General features: G+C 49.1%; 1 protein-coding gene across 2 annotated transcripts in view; it reads right to left on the bottom strand.

Annotated features, from left to right (window-relative positions):
- Positions 1-21,419, bottom strand: part of KDM7A (lysine demethylase 7A) — a 345,661-nt gene that overhangs the window by 94,858 nt on the left and 229,384 nt on the right. For both annotated transcript variants that reach the window (XM_086953055.1, XM_086953056.1), the window contains exon 11: positions 4,567-4,656. In XM_086953055.1, the coding sequence (XP_086809181.1) occupies positions 4,567-4,656 (90 nt within the window). The remainder of the gene's footprint in view (positions 1-4,566; positions 4,657-21,419) is intronic.

Below are 21,419 nucleotides of genomic sequence, written 5' to 3'. Positions count from 1 at the left end.
GCTGCGTGCGGCGCCGCCGTGCTTGTGATGAACTAAGCTTCTCATGAGCTGCACTCATGACGAGCTGAGCTCGTCACGGCCACATCAGTTTTGGAACGTTCAGCAAAGCGGGGAAATTATCCCCGCGTGCGAACGTTCCAACGGCCATGACTAGCTCAGCTCGTCATGAGTGCAGCTCAACCGTGCCTCATGACGAGCTGAGCTCGTCATGAGCACGCAACGGGTTAAAAATCGTACCAAATACTAAAACGCAATTACTTACCTGTCTTAGGCAGCGGTCCCAGTGCTGAACCTAGGAGTCCAGTACTGGATTACAAAAGTAATGAGAACCTACTTTACCTGTGACTTGAATTTCTTTCCATAGGACAACATTGCTTGTTTTTCACTGAAAAGTTTCTAAGTGTCAACTTTGAAAATACATGTATATTCTTTAAAAATCACAACTGTAACCAAAACGCTTTTACTTAACTGTTTACAGCTTAGGTCCTTGGACAGAATCCAGGATCCAGTCCTGTGGTTAGAAAAGTAATTCTTAACCTCTTAAGTGCTGCGCCTATACCAACGGCACCACTACCTCGGGAGTGCTGCCGTCGGCCGTTGGACGTTCCAGCTGCACCTGCGCAATGGAACGTTCAGCACTGGAGCTGGACTTTCCAAAGCAGCTAAGGTGTTAAAGCAATCAACTGCATTTATATAGAAAAGCCCATTGAGCTCAATGTTAAATTGTGTTTTGAATTGTGTTGCCTATTGTACTTACAAAGTCTATTGCCTTTCTGCAAAGTAACTGAAGTCACTCATATTGAGAAAAGTATATTTTGATACCTGTTGGTTCTAAAATAAAACTACTATATCTTTTGATATAAAAACAATTGCCCTGGAGTTCAGTCTTTGAATGTGTGAAACCTTTTGCTGACTGAGTGTGTAAAACAAATGCTTTACACTGTTCTCTGATACCGCCTTACTGCTCGACCAAGCTACCACTTTGAAGAGTAAGGTCATATCTGACTTTAACCTTGTTGGACTTGGCCCTTAGGGCGGGTTCCCCCCTTTTATTTGTGACCCTGTGTTAGTGATTTTTGGGTCTCTGCGCACTTTTCCCTGGGTCCCAGAGTGAAAGTGCGTGCGTGTAGTATGGCTGGCCTGCCCTCCCATAGGAATGCATGGGGAATGTGTGTGTCCCTGGTAGTTCCTGATGTGTGAGGAGTGCAGGCTCGAATTTGATATGTGCGAACTCGTGAGAGTGAATGCTTCGCAATGATATATGTGGCATGAGTGTGTCTTGTGTACAAATGCCACTTCTAGGACTTGGCATATTAATGTAAAATATGCCTGGAGCGTGATTGGCTGGAGCTGGCTGGCATGCCAGGCTCCAGGAAGTCTGGATGGGTCTGCCCGGTGGTGAGTGTGAGATTAGCATGAGTGATGTGTGGGAGGAGTGTACCTGTGTCCTGGATGGGCTGGGTTTTCCCCACACAATGCTGGCTCCGCCCCCCTGTGGTGTGTCTAACGACCCTAGCCTCCCCAGTGAAAGAAAGGGGTGGTTGGGCCATCAAGGGTACTCCCAAACCAGCTGCGACTGGTTTCTCCCCCACCCTGCACCTCCAAACAAAGGATTTAGCTGTATAAAAATGGGGCTGTGTCCCCATGAATGTGTTCTCTTTTCTGATCCTGCCAGAGGGGGCTGTTGCTGCTGCTGGGGCCAGGAGGACCGCCACTTGGACTGTCTCCCTGCCTGGAGACCCAGTGTGCTGGCTCTGGCCCAGCCTTGCCCCCCTGCCTGCCTCCAGCCCCTGCTGGAGCTTGTGCTGTGCCTACAGCCCTGAGAGTGCTACTCTCTGCCTTTCAGCGCTGGGGAGCGCTGGTATCCCTTGGCTAGCGCTTGAGAGCGCTTTATTTGGCTCCTAGCGCTGTGAGCGCTTTATTTTGTCCTCTGGCGCTTGGGAGCGCCTGTTCTTCGCTGCTAGTGCTGTGCATCCTTTGATCGGTGCCCACCCGGCATTCGCTGGCCTGGCTGTGCTCGTTATTTATTCTCGAGTGCTCACCTCGATTCCTTGAGGGATCTCACCCAGCCGGAGCCCACCCGGCATTGCCCCGTGGTCGTGACTTCATTATCGAGGGAGCCCACCCCTCGTTTGCCCAGGAGATCACCGCCACAGCCCCAGGACCGAGAGAGTGCAGCCGCTGACGTCACCCGGAGAGCCGTGCTGTGATTGGTTACAGCTGCCGGAGGCTCGCCGGGTGACTCGCGCCGTGATTGGCTGCCTGCCTGAGAGGCAGGAAGCACCCGAGGAGCCAGCGTCGTCGTTCTTCCCCCCCGCCCCACCCCCCCCGGGCTCCGAGGAGCGAGAGGAGATCCCCGGTGCCGAGCGAGGAGGCCGCGACTGAAGGAGAGTCCCGAGGAGCGGGAGCTCTCCTCCTCCAGCCGCCGTCAGACCCGGTGAGTGGGGCAGGGAAAGCGAGTGCAGGGAGGAGGGCGTCGGGGCACATTGTCGGTGCCCGCCCCTCCCCTGCAGTACACGGGCCTGAGAGAGGCCAGTAGCGTTCGAGCCCAGAGAGGCTCGTGGGACCTTCCCTTTTGTGCTGCGTCCCCCGTGAGGGACTCCAACGAAGCCCGCCTGTGAGAGCAGGAGCCCCGAGGCTTCTGGGGGGCAATTTGTTCTTTGAGCCCCGAGTGGCTCTCCAGTTGTTCTGGGGTCCCCCGAGAGGGGCCCCCCTGGCCACATTCGTGACGAGCCCTGAGAGGCTCAGGGCATTTCCTGTTCTTGAGCCCAGAGAGGCTCCCCCGCCCAGTGAGGCGACCTTCCTTCGTTCTGCGAGCCCAGTGAGGCTCTGAGGGTGCCATTAGTATTCAGAGCCCAGAGGGGCTGCATTACTTCGTTTTGAGCCCTGAGAGGCTCAGGTGCATAATTGATATTCAGAGCCCAGTGAGGCTCGAGAGACAGTCGGTTGGGCAGAGCCTCAGAGGCTCCAGCGTTGGCCCATTATTGATGATTCAGCTGCCCAGCACTTTGTGGGCAGCTGCTACGTTTAGGCCCTGACATTTGGACACAGGGCGTTCTAGCCCTAGAGAGGCCAGTTGGCCTAGGGACAGTCACAGGTTGTGGCTCATGTGGGTTTTGCGCAATTGCTTGTCCTTGCACCACTGAATGTTTTTATGCATCATGTGTTATTTGCACCTCTGAATGTGTTTAGGCGTCATGTGTTTTCCTTCCTTACACCTCTGAATGAATGTTATGCATTGCATCATGTGTTATGTTCTTACACCCCTACAGGTATTGTGATACTTAGGTGGTTGTTTTTCTCCTAGTGCAGGTGGTGCTAGTGAGGTCCTGGTTACCAGTAGTTACTGGTTGTGTACTTTATATTCTATGTTCTAAGTGCTAATTCTACCAAGTGCTAAGTCCTAAAGTGCTGATTCCTGACAGTGGTCCATGTGGCCCGGTCTTGTACATAACCCCTGTAAATTCTGCCCGTGCCTCTGGCACATTGTAAAGTGTGTGTTTTATCTAATGTGTTTTGGTGTAATACAAAGGCTATTTTTATATATAACCTTGTGTGGAGTTTCCTTTGTGGTGGGCCTTGGGTGTTGTTGCTGGGGTGCGTGCGCAAATACTTAACTCATACCGCCTCCAAGTTTAGCCTTGCTGCTCGCGCCACGTTTCCTAGAGGGTGAGCAGGGGTTATCTTGGCGTGTAACTCCCTTGCCCTGACTTAGGAGTGGTGGTCTCTGACTGACTTTGGCGTGAGCCCTGGCCAGCCAGGGATCCCGTTTCTGCATAGTGGGAACCCAGTAGATTTGATGGGGACATAGTTCAATTTCAATTTTTGGAAGAAAAAAAAAATCAATTAGTCAAAAGAAAGGGAGTGGCGTTCTAGATTTGCAGGCAAAGGAGCTGCGGAAAAAACGTTGGCATTCAACAGGCGGTACTGGTAGGCAGCTGCGGCCTGTCACTTCTGGAGCAGAACTAAATCAGTGTAGGGCCACACAGCATCACACAGAACCACTGTAAGTATGAAATTATTGAGTCTACTGTTTGACTATTTGAGTTCCAAGTCTTTACCCTCCCATCTCCCCACAATGCCTCCATGAGAAGTCTGATTGTCCACCCTCAAGAGCAGATAGGGACTAGTTTTTAGAGGTGTAGTAGGACAGACCTCAGGAGATCAGAGGGAAACTACCCCTACCACTACTGTGAACAAATAGCCCATGCCTAAAGGCCTAACTTGTAGCCCTCAAAAGGGGCGACAGAACACCTGCTCATTAGAAAAGAACAATCTGCTTGAGCCTTTTATTGCTGCCAGGACCACAGTCTAATTGAGTACAGTACATTGTGTCCCACTGATGTAAACACAAGTTAACGTGTTTGAATTTACCACAAAAATATATATATTTGAGGTACAAGTAAGTCTCAATCAGTCCTCATCTGCAACACATTTCCCATCTTTTTAGGAAGACCAAAGCACAAACTGCTCTGCTGCTTTATTCAGGTGAATTTAGACCACAAGAACGCAACTGTAAAACAAAGGGTGTGTGTGTGTGTAAATTACAGTTTCATACTAGCTTACCTCTACAGAGCGGATAACTTTCGAGAGCTCCTTTACAAGATGTCCAGGCCGAATGCAGTCTGGAATTTCAAAGGCATGCTCAGATACAGACTGTAGGTAACGAAAAACATAAGTGTTAGTAAAGCATGAGAGACCAGCCTTTTCATACTAACAAACATAGTGCTGCAGAGTCTTAAATCTGATAAGCAGCCCTCGACAGGCAAGCTCCGGCTTGGAAATTAAAGCCAGCATCGTGCAGCTCCCAACACTTTAAGAGGCGTCGGGAAACAAAAATGTTTAAACTCTTGGACAGGAGTTATACTGCAGGCAAACCAACTCCAGAGTAAGTAGTATGGACCTCACCACCAGCGAGCTACCCGCTGACCCCTGGAGTTCTGAGTATGGTGGCTCATCTATTCAGCTTTAAAAAGGATGTTGCAGAGCTTTTGGGTCCACAGGAAGAGTGAACGTTTCGCAGACCAGCGCATTTAAGACCGGTGACTTCACTTGACAATTCTCACATTCCATCAAAGACTGATGCCCTTAAAATAGTAAATTAACCCCTGCCCTTGTGCAGCCTTTTGCTACAAGTGGGCAATATATGCGCCATTCACATGTTTACGCAACAATTACCAAATCTGATTGTCACTCACCTGAGGCTGCTGGTTATCGATGATAATGTTTTCATGGACACACACCTGTAGGTCACACAATTCCTGGCACTTGCATGTGAGCTGCGAGTTAGAACTGCAATATATCTTAACTTAGAAATGATGAGGCTTCTGCCTAAGTATGTCACTGTGATATGTTGCACATTTTTTGCAACCAAATCTAAAAAGCCTCCTTCCTTCTAATAATGTTGATCCCTTACTGAACTAAGCTATTTGTGATGGTCTAGAGGTGTCATTATTTTTTGCTACAACTTTTGAGAGTGAAATAGAAAAGTCGAGTACACTATGAAAATAATTTCCTTTCTAAACAACTTTGAGAACTGTAGCCCAGATAGACCAATCCTTTCAAGAGTGGTACCTACGCCTGACAGCAAGCAGAAGATTCTGATACAGGAGGCAGAGAGTCATGTTCTCTAGATGCAAAAAGTCAGCAAACAAATGGTTTAGTGACATTCTGCAAAGACACTGCTCTCAAAACCTTTTGGAGAGAAAAACAATCTTTGGTCAAAGCCAGGTGAATAACAGACTGTTTTCTTTTGATTAACAGCAAGTTGTGCTTCAGGAGTACAAGTGCAGTATAACCCTGTTTAGCCACTGATGGAACTAAATGATGATACAATAGACCAGTAAAGCCACATTTTTTAATAGAAAGCCAACTTCACAAAAACTGTGATTAGAAATTCATCTACAGCTGCTAGATGGGGACACAGTAATTTCTTGGTTTAAGAAAAAAAGCGACCAGTGGCGACATGCAATATGTGGCCAAAAACTCCCCATATTTACCAAGTGTTCACTAGTTCTCAATGTGTAAGTGCCCTAACCAGTGTGTAAGTGTCCTAACCAGTACAAAAGCCCCATGGGACAGAGACTGTCTATTCTCACATCCCAAGCTGAACCCTCTCCGCATTTCAGGGTTGCACTGTCAAACTAGCCTGGAAAGGCATGGGGAAGGGAATGTGGAAGGACAAGGCATTTTCAGCAGACAAGCCATTGCAGGGGGCTACATGAAGTGGATCCCTCAGCAGGAATCATCAGGTCTGTAACATACAAAACTGCCAATGGGAGACAACAGGCTGCATTCAACCAAAGAAATTAAGTCATTACTTCTCAACCTAATAAATCCCCATACTATTAACAAGATACATTACCAACATTTTCTCTGCACGACCAGTACTTCATTATCACCTCTCCTTGGACGGGTTGACTTTCAATTACAATTCCAGCCAATTTGAGGAAACTAAACTATGGTGAAGTGGGAACAGTCACAATAGGCAACGAGAAAAATGAAGAATAAATGTCAGGCTTATGTCCCAGGAAAGCCAGAGACCTGCTTAACAAGTTGTGCACATTTTCAGAAGGATGGCCAACAGTCATTTCCTCACAGATCTAACACTAGACAGTTCAATGTCCACAAATAACAAAGCAGCAGCCACACAGCACATGACTAACATCCCATAAATACACAAAACAACTCACCCCTTTTAAACATCAGACAGGAATAATTACAAAAGGACTGGCCAGTCACCCCATTCCCAAGTACACCTCAAGGGACTAGCAACTGAAAAATAATGATGGAAAACATAAAATAGCCAGTTAGAAGTGTCCCTCATCCCACCTCAAAAAACAAACACAAATGGTGCCTGCCAAGACAGGTGACACCCACCCACAATGCTTGAGATTGTGAGGCTCTAGACAAAGCTCGCAAGTAAAAAAACATCCATCAAAATCAGGTAAGAAGGGTCTAACACAATGAACAGCTTTGCAATAATTAACAGGTCTCAAAAGTGGCATCAGCCTACAGCCGACGACACCCAGCTGATCCTCTCCCTCACCAACGACCCCGCCACCGCCAGAGCGAACCTTCACGAAGGGATGAAAGAGGTAGCCGAATGGATGAAGAACAGCCGCCTGAAACTGAACTCGGACAAAACGGAAGTCCTCATCCTGGGATCCTCACCCTCCGCCTGGGACGACTCCTGGTGGCCCCCCGCCCTAGGCAGCGCACCCAAACCAACAGACCACGCACGCAACCTGGGCTTCATCCTGGACTCCTCCCTCACCATGACCAGACAAGTCAACGCCGTCTCCTCGTCGTGCTTCAACATCCTGCGCATGCTACGTAAGATCTTCCGGTGGATCCCCACCGAGACCAGGAAGACGGTCACCCAGGCCCTCGTCACCAGCCGTCTGAACTACGGCAACCCCCTCTACGCCGGAACCACCGCCAAACTCCAGAAGAGACTCCAGCGGATCCAGAACGCCTCAGCACGACTCATCCTGGACATCCCCCGTCACAGCCACATCTCCGGACACCTGAGAGACCTGCACTGGCTCCCGGTCAACAAGAGAATCACCTTCCGACTCCTCACCCACGCACACAAAGCCCTACACAACCAAGGCCCAGGATACCTCAACAGCCGCCTCAACTTCTACGCTCCCACACGCCAGCTTCGATCGACCGGCCACGCCCTCGCCGCCGTCCCCCGTATCCGAAGAGCCACCACAGGGGGACGGTCCTTCTCCTACCTCGCCGCCAAGACATGGAACTCCCACCCGACCCACCTCCGCCTGACCCAGGACCACCTCGCCTTCAGGAAACAACTCAAGACCTGGCTGTTCGAGCAGTAGCGGACCCCCCTCACCTAGCGCCTTGAGACCCTCTGGGTGAGTAGCGCGCTATATAAATGCTTTGATTGATTGATTGAGGGTGAAGACTTGTTCGTATGCATTACTTTAATTATGCATCTGATTCAGTATGCCACCTATAAAAATCCATGTACGCCTTCCAAAGAAACCCATTTTCTAAGAGGGATAGAATAGCTGTCTTGTCAATTGCACACACATACCGATCGCCAATCAAGAACTCTTGACAATATAAGTCTGAGCAACATAACAAATAAGAGATGAGAAAACAAACGTGGCATGACTGAAATACTGCAACACAAAGCAAAGGGTAACGAATGCTCATGAAAAGGCACTCTAAGAAATCAAAATGGACAAATTATTACAAGATTCGGCATAACAAATGATGGAAAAGGGAGGGTGTGACATTTTGAAAGAATATAGATGAGTGAATTGGGAAAGAATCTATGGCAAGATGATATATATTGAGACATCAACAAATGAACACAAGAAGGAGGATATTAGGCTCTGCATAAAAATGATTAATGACGGCGAGTGTGACATGATGTATAAATTAAAAAAAATTGTCAATTTAGACAGAGAATGAGGACAGCAGAGGACTGCATCCCGGCATGGCACAAGAGAACTAGGCAGACTGTAGTCAAGGACAGCACAAGGAATTATAACAGAAGGGTTGGAGACGGATCCTACATAGAAAAGTTAAAAGCCACTTTCAAATCCATGAAGGTATTCCAACTTACCCCCAGACAAGCCACAAATTACAGGATTCAGAGACAGTGGTCAGGTGAAAAAGGCATGAACTTGTAGAGCACTCTTTCCATTTGACGACTCACCGAATCAGGCTGCCTTCAAAATACACTAAACAGATCTCAAGCTATGTATGCAATTCATGTTTTTTTAAGCTAGTCAAATGTATTGGAATTTTTGCTCTAGCTCTCAGAAGTTACTTTCTACAACATGTGGACCTCTATAAACATACGAGTTACTTACCTTTGGTAAGTATGTATCTGGTAGAGACGATTCTAGCAGCAGATTCCTAGACGTAGAATTATCCCCAGACATAGGACTGGATCCGGAAAATGTTCTTTGCCACAGCATCTCTGCGCACCGGGGGGGCGGTACAACGTGACTACGCCCTGACGTCGACCAGGGGCGTGACTTCAGCAAGGTCACATAAGCCCCACCCCGGCACGCCAACGTCCGTTTTCTTTGGAGAACTTTTCCACGACCACGCGGAGCCATCACAAACAAAAACTATGAGAATATGGGAACAGTGTGCAAAAAAAATCAGCTAAACAGAAAGGGAAGAAATGAATGGTGAGGAACAGCACCATCCGGAGGAGTGCCAGGCACTATGGCATCAAAAGTCATAGAAGGAAAGAGCAGAGCACAGCAACAGCTAAGCAACCCTGCAAGCAAATATGACAGCCTCTCTGGAGGCAGAAAGCATGTGAAAAAACTTACAGCAGAAGAAGAGGCCTACAACCACAGTCCAGAAGCAGTGAAGGACAACAAAGCCAGAACAGAAGAGTAACAACAATTTACCCCAAGACAACACCAACAAGGAGAGGATATCTCCTGTAAAGAGCTAAGGGCTGAGGTATAGCCAAGGGTCCCAAACTCCGAGGACTGCAGAGGAGACAGAAAGCACAAGCAACGGAAAGGAAGAAGAGCACGAGTAGGCCTCATACTGGAAGACCAGGGTGCAGGTACCCATGAAATCACCAACCAATCCCCAGAAAGGAAAATGCGGAACAAAACAAAACGCCTCTTTAGGGAGGAAGTGAGAGAGAGCACTTGCAGAAGACAAAACCACCCAGAGGCAGGCTTGTGCAGAAGACCAAGCTAAGGGTCATCGCAGAACGCGGAGGAAGGGCAGGTCGTGAAGGAATCTGCGACTAGAATCGTCTCTACCAGATACATCGTTAGCGAAGGTAAGTAACTCGTACATATGATACAGACTACTAGCCGCAGATTCCTTAACGTAGAATAGATACCCGAGCCAGAAGGGCGGAGGGCCTGTGGGAGAGCCTCCCAGCAGGAGAACAGGGGATGTGTAATGGGGACAAGAAGGGCGGCCCCCACCTAGCAGAAGAAGCAAGGACAAGGCGAAGGGAGGCCAGGATACCCCAAGCCCATCCCAGGTACCAGGGACATCCGCCAGAAAGCCCCGGGAGGGACAGACAACAGCAGAGGAGTACAGAGAAAGAAAATAATCACCCCAAACGCCAAGGAGAAGAGGCAGAAATGGAGGCAAAGCCCTCCACAGGAGAGCACGCACAGTGAAGGGGTCAGCTGAACCGGCCTTAGCCTCAAGTCAGCGGACAAGGCAGGAACGGCTCCACATCCAAGAAAAGCAGGAGTGAGAAGAAAGACAATCTTGCAAAGCTCCAGCAGAACAAGAGGCAGGAGCACAAGGGCCTATGCCAAGGCCCCGGGACGTGGACCAGAAAGAGCAAGTGTGCGTGCCGGCAGCTGGCGAATACCATGTAGCCGAGCACCCAGAGCAAGCAGAGCGCAAGACGAAGGCAAAGGCCAGGGAAATCCAGAACACCCCCTAAGGGGGAGCATTCCGGGCATAAACCGACCCACGCAAGAACCGGGAGCAGCGAGAAGAGAAGAGGAGAATAAATAGGACTAAGTTGTCAACCAGAACACAGGAAACCTATCGCTCCCTGGAACACCAGACAGAGGACCAGGCCGAATCGCCGGATAAAAAAGGGCGGAAACACCACAGCACAACGCCGTAGACGGCTTGCCAAGAGGAGTCCACACCCTTCCAGTGTAGGACAGAGCTATACAATAGGTACAAGTACCCCACTTAGGGTAAGACATGTCCCATAGAAAACATGGGAACCACTCTTGGGGAAAAATCCTGCATCAGAGGACAAGAACATAAGGACCTGCGGTTAGAACCACAACCAGTCACAAAGTACACACTTGCCAAAAGGGCTGAACCAGCAGCCAACAGAAGAGAGGGGCCGACCAAGGCAGTAGTATGGTCTGCCCTGTTCCCATGATGCACTGGGCCAGGGACAGACTAATTTGCATGTAGCCAGGTTCTGAGCTGGGATGGTGCAGTGAGCTAAAAAACGGTGATGGATCAAGCCCTGATCTGTTGACTGGGTATGAGTGTTCTGTTTAATTCAGATACTCTGTCCATCACCACCCCCTTTTCTGAATCGTTTTGTCCACCATAAGCGTGGAAGAGAATACTCAGATGTGAGTCCCTTGCTCATTGCACCATCAGGATTCAAGCAAGCCGGGCCGAAGACTGCTGTAATGCCAGAAACCGGTCCCCGGAAGCTTGTTTCCTTCCCAGTATAAGAATTGGCTTGGTAGTTTGGTCTGCCCTGTTCCCATGATGCACTGGGCCAGGGACAGACTAATTTGCGTGTAGCCAGGTTCTGAGCTGGGATGGTGCAGTGAGCTAAAAAACAGGGATGGATCAAGCCCTGATCTGTTGACTGGGTATGAGTGTTCAGTTTAATTCAGATACTCTGTCCATCACCAACCCCTTTTCTGAATCATTTTGTCCACCATAAGCTTGGAAGGGTATACTCAGATGTGAGTCCCTTGCTCATTGCACCATCAGGATTCAAGCAAGCCGGGACGAAGACGTCTGTAATGCCAGAAACCGGTCCCCGGAAGCTTGATTCCTTCCCAGAATAAGAATTGGCTTGGCAGTTTGGTCTGCCCTGTTCCCATGATGCACTGGGCCAGGGACAGACTAATTTGCATGTAGCCAGGTTCTGAGCTGGGATAGTGCAGTGAGCTAAAAAACGGTGATGGATCAAGCCCTGATCTGTTGACTGGGTATGAGTGTTCTGTTTAATTCAGATACTCTGTCCATCACCACCCCCTTTTCTGAATAGCATGGACAAGAGCATCAGCAACATCCAAGGCCGCACGAAGAATAAACGCAGCTAACTCTCGACCATCCAACACATGGTGTCAGAGATCAGCGCTGGCACCCTCATGAGAGACATAAGAAAGAAGGGACTCCACAGAATCCCACAGACTGGAGGTAGCCCTGGCCAACACACAGTGTTGAGCGCCCGCAAAGCAGCACTGGATGAAGCGAAGATGTTACGCCCCCCATGAATCCAACCACCGGGCCTCCCGAGAAGGTGGAAACATCACAGGCAAGGGCGGAAAAGCAGTCAGCAGAAGAGAGCCTTGAGTAGAAGGGTGGAAGGAAAGGCAGACTGGGTCTTGCGGAGCAGGAAGGTGGCAATGCAGGAGTGGCTGAAGCACAGGATCATCCGTGGTGTGATGCCCCCAAGCCCCCAAAAGAGAATTGTGGAGTGACGCTTCAAAAGGAAGGAACAGCTCCCGTCCACCAGAGCCCTGGTGGAGAACTTCCAAGAGGTTATCTGTAGGAAATGGGGTGACAGGGTCACCCATCTGCAAAATGACAGCGGCCGCGGAAATAGCCCAAACAAAGGCAACACCGGCCTCCGTAGGGCGCCGTGGGTGGAGAAAGTAATTCCTCCGTGGGCAACAGGGGTGTGGGGAAACTGAGGGGTCCCAGGGGAAGGCAGAGAAACCGGTGGAGGAATCAACCACGAGCTGCGGAGAAGAAGGTCTGAGGATTTAGGCTTTGGGGCTGGCAAGGAGCCCTCCCTGGAAGACGCCGGTGAAAAAGCAACAATAAGGCGTCCTGTCTCCAGAGAGGAAGAGACCAGTAGATGACAAACCTCCAGAAAGGAAGGAGCCTCAGGAGACGAATCAATGACCCGACTCCCGGCACGGCGCCTTGGAGTCCGCCACTGGCGCCTGCTCATCGTCGACCGGAGTCAGAGTGGGCATTGGCGGCGCAGAGTCAACCACCACCACGTGCTCCCTAGGAGAATGGGGCGGGTCTGAGCCTGTTGGGCTAAGGAACGGCGCCGAAAAGGAACCGGCTCGACTTCACTCTGGTCAGCTGCCCGGGTAGACGACCGAGAGGGACTCGGGAAAGCACCCCAGGCCCGGCCTCCTCCCGTGACACCTCCAGGGCCGGAGAGGAAAGCCTTTGGTACCGAAACTGCACCGACTCGGCCTCTGGCGAGGCAGCCGCCTGCTCAGAGGGCCGAGGGGACAAGCCCGGAGTCCCGGCAACCTCCTGCGACGCCACAGGGAGCTCCGTAGGGATTTGTGGCGAGGTAGGGATGCCACATGTCCAAGAGTCTAGACCCGAAGGACCTCACCTTGACGACACCACCCTCCTACAACCTAAAGCCGAACCCGTTGGCGACTCCGCGGAAGACCCCGCGTGAAGCATGGGATCCGCGGATGTCTCAGTAGGTGGCGGAGGGGTCAAAGAAGCCTGCACAGCCGCAGCGTAGACTGTCATTTGGGCCCTAGTCCCCCTGACGCTGGGAAACGGCAGGTTTCGTGGCAACTGGCGGGGGAGCACATCCCGAGGGGAACCCACGCCCTCCGCCGAATGAGGACAAAACCTCGGAGACAAGCTGCAGGACCTACCAGCTGGAGAGCAATGCCCTTGGGGCCATGGCGCAGGGCGATGCTGCAGACTGAATCGGCGGTTCCTGGCTTCCGAGGTAGGGGACGGACGCTGGGACGACACCGACCTGAACAAGCGAGCCAACAGCAATTTCATCCAGTGCTCCCGCCGGGACTTCGGTTTGAGATGCTGACAAGCTTCGCAGTCCGTACAGTCATGGTGCTCGCCCAAACACCACATACAGATAGGGTGAGGTTCAGTCGCCGACATCTGATGTGCACAATCAGTACACGTCTTGGAGCCCGAAAGCATTCGCACACTGTTCCTCAAAGCAAAGCTTGGAAAGGAGTCCTGAAAAAAGGCCAGGACATGATCCGGATCCGCGTTGCACACGGAAAAGAGAAAAAACTGACGTCAGCGCACCTGGTGGAGCTTATGTGACCTTGCTGCCGTCACGCCCGCGGGCGACGTCAGGGCGGAGTCACGTGGTACCGCCACCCGGCGCGCAGAGATGCTGTGGCAAACAAAATTTTGCGGATCCATTCTTAATCCTGGGGATAATTCTATGTTAAGGAATCTGCGGCTAGTAGTCTATCAGATATATCAATTAATAAAACTATGCCTGTGGAATGCAGTCTGAAAGGCAGTGTTAAAGAAAAGGAGAACAACAAACGGTGAATGAGGCACTGTCAAACAGAGACTAAAACACTGCCTGCAAAAAGATAATTACCGACAATAACTAATAAAATATTTACAGCCAGCAAGTCACTGTATATGTAAGCAGAGGGTGTAGCCTAAACAGTAAGACACTGCAAAAGAAAGAATGACAATTGCAGCAGTGAGAAACCACACATGAAAGAAGATGATTAAGGGTGGATAACAGAACACTAAAGGAGAATATAAGGAATGCAAAGAACGAAACTAGATAAGAAATCCGTGAATGATAACTGCATGCAATGAAACACTGCAGGGGAGGATGAAGCATGCAGCCTGTGAGATACTGGAGAGAATTGCAGCCAGGGAAACAAAACAGGAAAGCAGAGGATCAGGATTGCAAAAAATTAGATACAAGAAAGAAGAGGCAGGGGGGGGGCTGCCACCAATGGGAAACCACTAAAGAAAGGGAGGACTGAGAATGAAGGTTGTAAACTAAAATGTTATATACGAGACAAAGCTGGTGAGATCTTGAAGTGGAGGTCGAAGTATGCAGCAAGTAACACTTTTAGAGTAGAGGATGAAGAAGAAAAGTGATGGAAGTTTAGAGACTTCTAAACACAAGAAAGATGAAATATTAAAAAAAAGAAGAGGATGAGAACTGCAGTCAGTGAGACGGCACAAAAAGCAGTATACGAGGATAAAAGCCAGTGACACTATACAAAAGAGCAGATGAAGATTGTAGCCAATGAGAGACCATACAAGAGAGCAGATGACTAGGGTTGCAGCCAGTGAAGCACTGATAAAGAAAAGACCGCAGCCCTTGTGAGACTAATTGAGAAGCCAAGTGATGAGGACTTCCAAAAATGAAGCACTACTCAAGAAATGTGTAGGAGGACAACAGACAATAAAACATTACTAAAAAAAGGTGAGACAAATGGTGATGCATGCAAATAGAGACGCCACAAGCAAAAGGAAAATCAGGTTTGTAAGTGGTGAGATGGTACATCAAGTAGCCGAGCTAAAAGACTGCAGCTAAAGAAAGTGGGCCAGAATTACGAACAGGGAAGCACTGCATATTAACGCCATTCTTAGGAATGTATTATGCAAAACGGAGAAATAAAAGTGATGTTGAACTGTGGGGGCATAGAGTGTAGCTGTGTTCATAGGATAGAGCCTTCAGTTCAAGATGCATTCTGGCTTCTAAAATTGAAGTGTGCCACAGCTGTTCAAGGAATTGTGTGACCCACACATGTGTCAACAAGAAAGACATTTCACTTACCTTTGCAGAAACCACAAGATTAAGCTGTCACCTTCCCCAAGCTAATAGGAAAGTGTACAGACAAAAGAGAAAGTGTTTCTATTTGTACAGACTCAACATAGCACATATGCAAATACGTTCAACATAAGTGATTTTTGGAGAATTGCTTGACCACGTGTAGTTTAACTCTAACAGACTGGCTGAGTCCATAATGAAATGAACTTTCACCTGTAAGCTGAGAATTAAAAAAAAATGTATTTAAAAAAACAGATTTATTACCATTACCAAAGTTGGCACTGGTTTCCTCCTACACCATATATGTATCGCTCAGAGCGCTCTGGGTTTCTAGTCTATGATCAGCTGGGTACATATTTATCAATGCTCAGGTGTGCAGCTCCGAATAGGTCCAAATTACTTATTTTGATGAGTGGGCCATTAGGAGATCAGAAACAGCTTTAATGTTTAGGAGCAAGAGCCCTTAACTACCAATTGGTGGCATGCTTCATCATTGGGTTCATGCTCCTGCTCTGACTGCACTGCCCAACATGCTCTTACGCAGAGGTCTTTTTTTCAAAATCAGTCCAAAAAAATTCATAGACGTGTATGTGAAAAGTAGAATGGCCGAAGAAATAGCTTAAAGAGTTCAAATTAACTAGAGAAACCCCCCTACATATTCTATTTGATCATAGAAGGTATTTGTTAATAGTAAAGACAATGGCAATCTTAGGTAAATAATGTTCCTTAGGATCTAGTCGGGGTCAACATGTTTCTGCCTATTGCAGTCCTTACGTGGATCAGTGGCAATTCGTCAGGACCTATGAATGAGTGCCTAATCTACTTAAAGGGCACTACCCAATTCTGAAGGTACTCAAAAATGCCCCTAAAGTGGACCTTCACTTGGTGTCACACAGCTAGGGAGTCTAAAAATGTCCCTATTTTTGGGAATACATATTGACTGTAAAGGATGTGGCATGTTCGCCTACTGTGGCAGTTGAGGAGATAGATATTGAACTCCAAATTTGAGAGTCTGAATCATCCCTGCCCTCACCACTGTTTACACAGTTTTTTAAAGGCTTTAAAGTGTGCACACCTGCCTCCTCTCATCCCCCAACAAGAGTGATGATATGCCTGAATCTATCATATGAAGCAACGTTTCCATTCTAATAAATCATTGCTGTATGGGCGTTGAGCCAGGAGAGCTCAACAGCAAGCAGAAGGAACTACAAACACTGTTTATATAGTGCATGCAACAGCTTCAATTTCCTTGAATAAAAAAAACACACAAACCAACTGGTATTAAGACAGGAAGCAGTCGTATGTGGACCATTTTCTCAGAAAAGAACTAATGGACAGCAGACATCTGGGTTTACTTTATGGAATTATTAGCGTTTAGATGGACTGCCTAGCGGTACAACTGGAATCTTCACTAATGATGCTTTTTTAATATTCAGGGCCAGCTAATGCCAAGAGGTCACTGAGAAAGTAACAAATAGTTTACCTGTTGGTGTAGTTTTGCAGCTTGAAGATCTTTCTGAATTCACTATGCTGTGCATTATTCCGTGGTCTAATGGTTGGGTCCGGAATCGTAGTCTTTTCTTGTTTTTTTTTTTTTTCGTAGCCCAGGTGGGCGTCAACGTCCCACCTTTTGGTGTCCTTCTCGTGACGTTGGCACGCTTCCTACGGAAGCTCCCACTCTTGGGCGCCATCTTCGGATTATTTTTGCGTTTGTGTTTTGTTTGCGAATCCTTGGCAATGTTCAAGTAAGTATTTTAGCCGCTTAGACCTTCAAGTTTGTCTGTTTTCAGTATTGTCCTTGCTATTCCACCTTTTTCTCCAGCCTCACCTTTCTGGCGGAGGTGGGTGGGTTTGCTAGTGAATCCAGAAAGATCAAGCTGCAAAACTACACCGACAGGTAAGAAACTATTCGTTTTGCAGCGTGAATCTTTCTGGATTCACTATGCTGTGCATAGACTTTGTAGCGGTTTGTTATTTTTGTGGCGGCTGGGTGGAAGATGAGCTTTGGTTGTTGAATATATGTTGAAGCACTTTCTGTCCTACTTGTGCTTCCTTGTTCATTTGTATATCCACACAGTAGTGCTTTGTGAACGTGAGAACTGAAGCCCATGTTGCCGCCAGGCATATTTCTTGAATGGGAGTGTTAGCCAGGAAGGCTATCGTTGCTCCCTTTATCCTAGTTGAGTGGGTCTGTGCCCCCTCTGCTAGTTCTTGGTTTGCTTGTTTGTGGCAGAATTGAATTGTTTGTGCAATCCATCGTGCGATGGTTCCCTTTGTTACTGGTCTACCCAGAAAACTGCCTGCGAAGGACACGAAGAACTGCTTTGCCTTCCTGAGTTCCTTAGTTCTCTCAATGTAGTGCATCCCTGCCCTTCTAGCGTCCACAGTGTGCAGCGCCCTCTCTGCACTTGTGGCCGGTTTCTGAAAGAAGCTCGGTATTTGCATGGTCTGGTTGATGTGGAACTTCGACACCACCTTTGGCATAAAGTGTGGGTCCGTTTGCATGACCACCCTATCACTGTGTATCTGGATGTAGGGTTCTTGTAGCGTCAGCGCCTGTAGTTCGCTCACCCTGCGCAGTGAGGTGATTGCCAACAAGAAGGCTGTTTTCATTGTCAGCATTTGTAGCAAGGCCTTATGGATGGGTTCAAAAGGCACTTTCATGAGACCTGGTAAGACTAGATTTAGGTTTCATGCCGGTGGTGGCATCCTTTTTGGAGGTGCGATCCTTTTTGCACCTTCCAGGAATCTCTTTACTATCTGCGATGTAAAGAAGCTCTTCCCTGTTTCACCCCTTGTGTACGCCACTATTGCTGCCAGGTGTACTCTCAGCGAGAATGAGCTCCGCTTTCCTTTCAGCAGGTGTGTGAGATACCTTAGCACCGTTGATTCTCTTGTCATCCTTTTGTGTAGCATCTTCTTGCTGCACTAATGTGTGAACCTTTCCCATTTCACCACATAGCATTTTCGTGTGCTAGGTCTCCTTGCCTCGCGTAGAACCTGCAGGGTGCTCTCAGGTAACCTCAGGTGCGCGAACTCTAAGTCCTCAGGAGCCACGCCACCAGGCTAAAACTCTCTGGCTCTGGGTGTAATACTTCTCCATTTTGCATGGAGAGCAGGTCCTTTCTTTCCCCGAATTTGTGGGGGCACCTTGTGACATTTCCATTATCTGTGAGTACAAGGATCATGGTCATGCTGCTGGTTCTGCACTTGTTCAGCACTCTGTATCAGTGGTATCAGGGGAAAAGCGTAAGCAAATGTTTTCGACCAGCTTATCCATAGGGCATTCCCCAGGGATCCTTGCCCTGGTTGCCTGGATGCGAAGCTTTGGCATTTTGCATTCTGGTGTGTTGCAAATAGGTTAACTGACAGTGTTCCCCACCTTTTGAACAATTTTTGTGTTTCCTGCGTATTGAGTTCCCACTCGTGGGATGCCGATGTCTGCCTGCTGAGCCAGTCCGCTTCCACATTGTCCTTCCCTGGTAGGGCTATGGCTAGCAGGTCTATTTTCAGTGGGATGGCCCATCTCCATATCTCCTGCGCTAGGTTCGATAGTGGAGCGGATTGTGTTCCTCCCTGCTTATTGATGTAAAACATCGTTGTCGTGTTGTCTGTTTGTATCAACACTCTCCGGCTGTACAGTTTCGTCTGGAAGGCTTTCAGGGCGAGGAACGCGGTCTTTAGTTTCAGGTAGTTGATGTGCTTGACCACATCCACTGGAGTCCACAGACCCCTCAACCCGAGCTTGCTCATGTGTGCTCCCCATCCCTTCTGGGATGCGTCTGTTGTGATGGTCATCGTTGGGGTTGGTGGTGTTAGAGGTTTCCCTTCTGTTATATTCTCCTTGCTCCACCACGACATCTCCTCCTGCACTGCATGCGTTACAACCACTAGATCTTCCCAACTCCCTGTAGCTTGGGACCATCCTTCTTGCAGCCATTCTTGGAATGGTCTCATGTGTAGGCGCACATTTGGTACCAAATGTATGCACGAGGCCATCATGCCCATGACCTTGCTCGCTGTCCTCACGGTCAGAGCTCGCCCCTTCCGGTAGAGGCGCGCCTCCTTCAGTAGTGCCACTGTCCGCTTGTCGTTTGGGAACACCTTGCTCTGTATGGTGTTGATCTTTGCTCCCAGGAAGATTTTTACTTGCTCTGGTTCCATAGAGGTTTTCCCCCAGTGGATGGAGAATCCCAGGCCCAACAGCACATTTGTCATGCGTAGAGGGTGTTCTTTGCATGTTCTGTGTGAGCTTGCCCTTATCAGCCAGTCGTCGGGGTAAGGGTATACATGGATCTTTTCCCGCCTTAGGTGAGCTGCCACTGCTGCGAGGCACTTGGTAAAGACCCTTGGAGCGGATTTTATTCCGAACGCCAGGGCTGTGAACTGGTAGTGGTCCTTGTTTTTTGTGAATCTTAGTAGGTGCTTGTGCTGCCTGTGCATTGGGATGTGCAGGTGAGCATCTTTGAGGTCTATGGTGGCCATGAAATCTCCGTCTCTTATCTGAGGAATGACCTCCTGTAAGGACGTCATCTTGAATTTCTGTGTCTTTATGAACTTGTTCAGGAACCTTAGGTCTAGGATGGGCCTCATTGTTTCGTCCACCTTTGGCACTAGGAAGTATGTGGAGTACACTCCCTGGTTCCTTTCTCTGTATGGTACTGGTTCAATGGCCTCCTATTCCAGGAGGTCCGTTGCTTCTCTTTGAAGCAGCTCTAGCTCTTTTCCTGACTGCGCCCTCTTCTTTGGTTTTCTGTTTGGGGGTGTCTTTTCCAGTTCTATGCAATATCCGAACTGTATGGTGTTGAGTATCCATTTGTCTGTTATCTTCCTCCACTCCTGGAAGAAACAACTTAACCTGCCTCCTACTGGTGTTACATGTTCTGCGATGTTTGTTCTGTGTAACCCTGCATCGTTCCTTTTGTGCTCCACCCTGTGAGGCTTTGCGCGGGGGGGCACTGATCTCCGGACGGAGTCACTTTGAGGCGGGTTGTTGGCCCCCTCTCTTATTCTGTCCACGTCCGTTTCCTCTCCCGCCAAAGGACTGGCCTCTCTGCTGTTGGTGCCAGTGTTGTTTCTGGTGCCCTTGCTGTGCTTGGTTGTCTCCCTGCTGTGACTGCTGGAATGTCTGGTGTGACGTTCCTGGTTGGTTACCCCTCCCCTTCCGTTTGGTCTATGTGACGGGGAACCACTCTTTGACTCTCTGAATTGTAAGGCTCCGTTGACCTTGCAGTGTCGTTATCCTTTTTAAGCTGGGTGAGTTTTTCATCCACCGGCGCTACAAACAGTGTCTCCCCATTGAATGGTGTGCTAAGGATGTTGTGCTGCACCTTTGGTTTGAAGTCTGAGATCCTGAGCCAGGCTTGCCTTCTTTCATAGATTCCCAACATCATCAGCCTGCTTGATGTGTCTGATCCATCCAGGGCTGTTTTGTGGCAAGCATTTGTCACATTTTTCCCCTCCTCCACCAGGTGCGAGGCTCTGCGTTCGTACTCTTCTGGCAGGTGCTTCACCAGCTGGCTCATTTGGTCCAGTATTTGGTACTGGTGCTTATTCAGCAGGGCGTTGGAATTTGCCATGCGCCAATGCATTGCTGCGTTTCTCTCTATCTTCCTCCCCGCCAGGTCCATCCTCTTGCTTTCCTTGTCTGGTCGTGACCCTGATGTTGTTGGCACATTTGCCCTCCTCCTTGGGGTTGCTGTGATAACTGAGTCCGCTAGGACTGTCCCCCTGATGTATGGGGGATCTTTCGTCGAGTGCTTGTATTTTTTCTACGTCCTCTGCGTAACCGGCCTGCATGTCGCTGGGTCCTTAAACGCCTGGCTCCTGGTCTGCGTGGGGAGTAGGGTCTCCAAGAGAAAGTTTGGCTTCTGCCTCTCTTCATCAAGCTTGACCCCAAACGTTGTTGCCGCGTTCTTGATGGCAATATTCTACGCCCCAATGTCGTCTGGCGGCGAAGGCCTCGAAGGGTACATGTCTACGCCCTCTTCTGGACTTTGTGCCGAGGTCCTGCCACTCCAGGTCCTGTGTCCCCGAGGATGCTGACCCTAGGAACGTCTTTTGGTCGTCGTCCCCCTCGTCGTCATAAAAGAAAATCCCTTTTTGCTGGTCGACAGTTTCGGGGCTTCTCTGCGGCCTCGAAATCCTTCTCTTCTTCATCTGGCTCGACATTAACCGTCTG

The sequence above is a fragment of the Lissotriton vulgaris genome, chromosome 1_2 (genome assembly GCF_964263255.1).
Source record: "Lissotriton vulgaris chromosome 1_2, aLisVul1.2, whole genome shotgun sequence".
In the NCBI taxonomy this organism is placed as follows: domain Eukaryota; kingdom Metazoa; phylum Chordata; class Amphibia; order Caudata; family Salamandridae; genus Lissotriton; species Lissotriton vulgaris.
The sequence above is the reverse complement of the archived record's forward strand: the minus strand, read 5'-3'. Positions and strand labels throughout refer to the sequence as shown.